Source organism: Neophocaena asiaeorientalis, unplaced genomic scaffold (genome assembly GCF_003031525.2).
Source record: "Neophocaena asiaeorientalis asiaeorientalis breed wild unplaced genomic scaffold, Neophocaena_asiaeorientalis_V1.1 scaffold251, whole genome shotgun sequence".
NCBI classification, from domain to species: domain Eukaryota; kingdom Metazoa; phylum Chordata; class Mammalia; order Artiodactyla; family Phocoenidae; genus Neophocaena; species Neophocaena asiaeorientalis.
Genome location: NW_020173377.1, coordinates 1,489,156 through 1,495,467, shown reverse-complemented (window position 1 = coordinate 1,495,467; position 6,312 = coordinate 1,489,156). Strand labels below are relative to the sequence as shown.

Below are 6,312 nucleotides of genomic sequence, written 5' to 3'. Positions count from 1 at the left end.
CCCCTTCTTTGTCTCACGAGGGCCTCTCTTAGGCGCTGCTCCGTCAACCTTGGGTTCCAGCTCCAGTGTCGTGGAGTGTCAGGGGCCTGACCTACCTTTGAGGTGTGCCTGCTTCCCCTCCACTAGCCCTCCGGCCTCAGGGGACGTTGGTAGATACGTTAGAAAGGATGGATTGCCCTTTGCTTTGCCCTCTTGCACTGTCTTGAGTTCTCTCCCTCCTGTGGAAGCACCAGGAATTGAGAAAAGATCGGTTGTCCGAGGGCTGAGCCTGAATCACTCTCTGGAGCTTCTGAGGGAGCAGCTGCCACAGCCCTGTGGGGAACAGGCCTGTTTGGGAATGGTTACCTGGCTCGTCGTCCATCAGGGACCCGGAGGCAGCTCCTCATCTCTTACCTGCAGAGAAGTCTTGTGTCCCCTCAGTTTCCCACCTTTCACCACCACCAAACCAGAACCGGAAGTGCAGTGGAACAGTGTAAGTTCCCAGCTCTGGAGTCGTCCTGGACTGTTCTCTTCCTCTCACACCCCCACCCCATCCACCCTGTCGGCAAGTCCTGTCGGCTTAGTGTTGAAGATACAGCCAGGATCCCACCTCCTGTCGTCCTCTCCTGCTGCTAGCTGGCTAAGCCACCGCTGCCTCGCCGTGGGTTCTCATACTGATCTCCCTGAAGGCTGCTCAGCACAGCAGCAGGGGTGAGCCTATTCGACTGTAGGTCATAGCGTCCTGCCCTGCAGCTGCCCCCTCGTCACTGCAGGCAAAGGGGAGCCTTTACTCCCTGGGCCACAGGCCTGGGAGGCCTGACTTCATGTCCCGTACTCCCGCCTATCCCTGGCCTCTGCCTGACGGCTATTCCGCAGACACGGTGATTCTCACTGACTGATGCTCTCCTTCCGGGCCTCCTCATCTGTCCCTGCAAACCCACTTCACAGGCCCCTTCACTCCTTTCCTGCTTTCCTATCCCTTGTTGCTGCCTGGCATGCTCTGTGTTTACTCCTCTCTCCCCCCTTGAAAGTAAGGAAGGTGGGGGGTTTTGTCCATTTCGTCGCCTGCTGAACTGGCCCCATAGCACAGCAGGCCCCTCAATAACACATGGCTGGGTGAACGGGATCTTCTGTTCTTTTCTAAATTAGATCTAGAGTAGCTCTCTTAATGCTGCTTCTTCCTTTAATTAAAAAAAAAAAAAGATTTTAGACTCACATATTTTAGGGAAAGGGGGTAGGACATGGAGAGGGAGAAGGCAGGAGCCACACGTCTGCTCTTCAGAAGAATCTGAATCCACTCTGAGTCCTGTGTAGGGTGCTCCTGCACACGGACAGCCTGCACACACCCTTCCTCTCCCTTTCTTGAACCAGAGCCCAGCTGTGAGTCACATCACTTCTCCCATGTCCCACTTTGCTGCATTAATACAAGTCTCTGACACAGGCTTGTCTTTTTTTTTTTTGAAATAAAAAGAATATGAACATGGAAGAATGTTTAAACCATTCAGAATGATATAAAAAGTCTATGGGTCCCCTGACCCATAATTCCTTTCATCAAAGGAAGCCTTTGTTAACAGTCACTTACATATCCTAGGGAAAAAACCCCTGCGTAATACCAGCAGAAATATATATTCTTTAAAAATGGGTCTGAACAGAATCATGGTAGGCATATTATTCTGCAGTTTGTTAATATAACTTGGAAGTCTTTCCATATTAATCCATGCAGATCTACCTTGTTTCTAGTAACTGCATGGTGTTGCCTCGTACCGTGATGTATATACCCGACCCCACGTTGATGGCTTCTTCCTGGGTTTTTGTTATGACAGTGAAGACCTATATACATCTTGGCATGTGCTGCAGTAAGACCTGTGCAACACGTACCTGGCAGTGCACTGCAGGTTAAGGGGTGTGGGTATTAACAGTTTTGATCGATATTGCCAGATGAATGTTTGGACTGGTTCATTCTTCTAGAGTGTGTTTTCTTCCCAGCTTTTTATTTCAAAAAATGTTAGACCTAAAAAAAAGTCTAAATAAATTTAATGAATACACAAATGTCCTTCATCTAGGTTTATCAATTACTGTGTTGCCACATGTATTGGTGTGCCAAGGCTGCCATAACAAAGTATAGAATGGGTGTATTAAACAACAGAAATTTATTTCCTCACAGTTCTGGAGTCTGCAAGTCCCAGGTTAAGGTGTCAGCAGGTTTGGTTTCTCCTGAGGCCCCTCTCCTTGGCTTGCAGGTGGCTGTCTTTTCACTGTGTCCTCACATGGTCACCCCTCAGTCTGTGTGTGTGTCCTAATCTCCTTTTCTTATAAGGACACCAGCCATGGTGGATTAGGGCCCACCCATGGACCTTGTTTTACTTTTATTACCTCTTTTAAGACCCTGTCTGCAAGTAATCACATTCTGCGGTCCTGGGGGTAGGACCTCTTCATGTGAATTAGGGGGGTGGGAGGAGGAATACAATTTGTCGCATAACACCATATTTGCTTCTCTTTACTTATTGTATATTATATTAATATAATTATAAATATTATGTAATTACTTTGTATTTATAATTATAGTGTAATTATTTATAAGTTATACCATTTATAATATGTTTATTATATATAATTATCATAAATAATGTATAATTTTCCCCCTAAACCACTTGAAAGTAAATTGTACCCATTCTGGTACTTTAGCATGTATCTCCTAAGAATGAGGACATTCTTCTTGGATTATGTTTTGATGTCCTTTATTTTATGCTGATGGGGACAGACTCCCCTGAGGAGAAGAACACATGAGCAGGAGGCGCTCTGGCCCTGCCTGTGGGCTTTCCCTCCAGATGGCTTGTCCTGGCCAGCTCCCTTCCGCATCTCCTTCCTGAGCCCCCAGCCCCTCAGCCCAGAGGATACTTGCAGAACCTCTGGGCCTCCCTCAGCTCCTCCCTCAAGACTCTTCGGCCTTGTTGATGTTTTGGATCTGTCATGTGTCAACGGGATGAGACCCCTCCTCACAATTACACCTGCTTTTTGGTCTCTCTATCAAAATGTCTCTAAACACCAGACATTTCATTTCTGTGCATAGACAGTCCTTGCTTTGCAACCCAGGGGCTGCCTGTATTTATTTAGAGAAGTAGGTCTTATTGATTGGCCACCCGTTTCTTTCTCCCTGCCTTCCTCTTCCTGCATCCTCATTGCAGCTTGGGGCTCTGCCAGAAGTCTGTTCTTGCCTGCTACCATCGTGTCTGTTTCTTCCTCTATACTTCTGTGTGGGAGAACATCACACATGCGGCACTTGCATTGTTTGTTTTAGTAGATAAGAGTTGTTGTGGAAATAAGTCTGCCTAGGGCTTCAGTGGAGGACAAGACACTTAGAACTTTTTTGTTTCCTTCAGTATAAACGGTTATGTCTCAGACCCACCTGAGGTGAAGCTGTCAGTCTGGGGAGCCCTTTGCCACTTGACGTGGTCAGGCTGTTGCTGAATGAGCGTCCCGCCTCCACTGTCCTGTGCTGGGAGTGCCACTGCCTGGTGCTGGGACACAGTCAGCATCCTTGCTCAGTCCTCTCCACCCCCAGAAACCCACCATCTACACAATTCAGAGCCGCTTTTCCGCCATTTCCACCGTGTCTTTGCCTCTGCTTAGGTCTCTTCCCTGGCTTTTCCTTCCCAGCAGGATTCATTCCAGACTCCTTGGCCTGGCACTCAGGACGCTGTCTCCCTTGTTACCTGCAATATTAAAGGCAAATCAAGTTATGCCACACACACTCTGTCACGTCATGTCCCTGTGCCTGTCAGCTCATGGTGTGTGCTCTGTCCAGAACGGCTGTTCTCTCCCCTCCCTGGTCCGTTTGCTAGCCTCGCCCCCGGTCCCCAGGACTGGGCTTGGCCACCTTCCTGACTGGTGCCTTTCCTCCAGGCAGGCAGGCGGGCTCCCGCCTTCACTCTGCCTCAGACTTATCTGTTCTCAAGCGCTCGCCACCCTTGCGGGTACGTGTCTGCCCTCCCCTACAGCTGCCTCTGCCTTTGTCTCCACAGCGCCTGGCTTGGAGCAGGCACTCTGTGAACGTTTGGGTGGGTGGGCGGATGGATGGATTTGTCGTTGGATCCTGAACTTAGAAGTAGCTACATTCCCCTTTGCAGTTTCCAGTCCCTGTCTGAGAGACCCTTGTCACAAAGAAGAAAATACAATTTTCCACACGCTGTGAGGAGCCACTCTTCCTAAGTAGCCGGTTCGGAAGAGTCCACTGGTCGGTAGCAACAGGGCCTCTGAGACCTTCATGGCTTCTTGCACATCATCCCATGTTAAAGAGCAAGTACCCTGACTCAGTGGTTTTAAACACTGAGTGTGCCGAGAACCCCCAGCTTGTTAAATGCACTTCGCTTCCTTATCACTGTAGAAAGGTACTGAATATCTATCTTTTCTTTCAGTCAAACGCTTCAGAGAACCAAAGCATGAAAGACGTCCTTGGAGGATATGGTGCGTATTTAAATATTAACTCATTCCTAGAATGCTTTTGACTATTTGGGGGGTTTTTTGGGGGGGGGGCATGGAATGTGAGCAATTATACATAACATAAAGTGTTGAAATCCATTAGTCCAGTTAATCATCAGGAGCTGTGTATAATATGAAAGCACTTCTGTTTCTCCAGATAACTGTTGAGTCCACTATAGGGCTAGTGACAGCCAGATGGTGGCGATTCTGTCATAACTCTGCTGTCTAGTTTGAGGAGGTGGAAAATGATACAGATGTATCAGTCCGTGCTGCAGGCTTTGTTAGTTATGTCTGCCTGTTGTTGGACTATGTTAAATCTTTGGACTCTCTATGCATAAGCAAAAAAATCATCTAAATTTGGAGATAAGTCAAATGTACCATGTAGATGCCCCTCTCCCCAAAACTAGTCTTTCTTAGTCCCAGGATGACCTTGTGGCAACAGTTTTTCCTTCATAGAAATGGTGGTTAAAGCTTCAGACATAGCTTCCAAAGACAAAACTCCAAAAAAATAAATCACTTAGAAGGAGACAGCCAGCTCCTCAGGACAACATAATGCCCTCAAGAAGCCATCTTTCTTGCACCTGTCCTAACAATAGCTACTTTCCCTCCAGAGGAAACTTCCGATAAATCTCTGTGATAAAGGCCCCTTAATAAAATTATAAGCATATTCTTGATTGATCTTCAGTGCATTATTTCTCAATGTTGATAATTCGTTTTTATTTTCCACCAGTCGGTTTCTCTCAAGTCTGGGTATCTAGCTTAGGTGGGGGGCCTGGGGGAATGTGGAGTTGGGTTTTACACATAGTCCCCTTTGGCAGCTCCTACTTTGCCGTGATTTTAGGAAATGATTTTCAGGCCTCAGTTGCAGGGTTGGTCTGGATAATCTCTAAGGTCTGTTCCAGCCCTGAGACCCATGCCTGTGTGCCCCCTTTATCACCCCTGTCAGTGGCCTGGCCCAATTCTGAATGCCCAGCCTGGGAGGCCAAGAGAGGCGACCACAATCCAAAGGTTCCTCGACTGCAGACTGTGAGTGGTCCCCAGGTGTTCATGGCCGAAGAGAAACTGAGGGCCCACGTTATCTCCACAGTGCTCCTGCCACCTGTCCCAGAGACTACCAACTTTGTTTTTTCTTTTCTGAAACTCCTGTCCTCTAGGCCAAGGGCTGGCAAGCTGTAGCCCGCAGGCCCAATCTGACTGCCGTCTGTCTCCATAAATAAAGTGTCAACGGGCTGCTAGTGACCGGCCGCTCTTACACTGCAGCAGCAGAGTGCATAGTTGCTGCAGAGCACGATGGCCCGCAGCCTAAAATATCTACTCTCAGACCCTTTACTGAAAAGTTTGTCTGCCCCAAACGAGCCCATTGTTTAAGCGGCAGCAGCTGAAGGTTGTTTAGGGTTCCAGAGGCAGTGCTGGATGAGTGCAAGTCTCGTTAAGCTTGCACATCATTCAGCTTGTGTGTGAAGTCGGTTGGGAGCTCTTTAAAGTAGAGGCACCTCAGACCCCATCCAAAGCTGTGTTCAAGCATTTTGTTTTGAAGTAACAAAAATGAAAAAGTGAGGGCTTCCCTGGTGGCACAGTGGTTGAGAGTCCGCCTGCCGATGCAGGGGACACGGGTTTGTGCCCCGGTCCAGGAAGATCCCACATGCCGCGGAGCGGCTGGGCCTGTGAGCCATGGCCGCTGGGCCTGCGCGTCCGGAGCCTGTGCTCCACAACGGGAAAGGCCACAACAGTGAGAGGCCCGCGTACCGCAAAAAAAAAAAAAAAGGAAAAGAAAAAGTGAAAACACACACTTTAAACGTGTTTCGTGTGTTTAAATCTGTGTTATTAATCAGTGGCCTTTCAGGGATGCAGTGT

General features: G+C 48.3%; 1 protein-coding gene across 6 annotated transcripts in view; it reads left to right on the top strand.

Annotated features, from left to right (window-relative positions):
• STIMATE (STIM activating enhancer) overlaps positions 1 to 6,312 on the top strand; it is a 54,590-nt gene that overhangs the window by 31,894 nt on the left and 16,384 nt on the right. For all 6 annotated transcript variants that reach the window (XR_003003431.1, XR_003003429.1, XR_003003430.1 and 3 more), the window contains exon 2: positions 4,395 to 4,443. Coding sequence is in view for 3 of the 6 variants with exons in the window: in XM_024746444.1 (XP_024602212.1) it covers positions 4,395 to 4,443 (49 nt within the window). In the remaining 3 variants the exon portion in view is untranslated. The remainder of the gene's footprint in view (positions 1 to 4,394; positions 4,444 to 6,312) is intronic.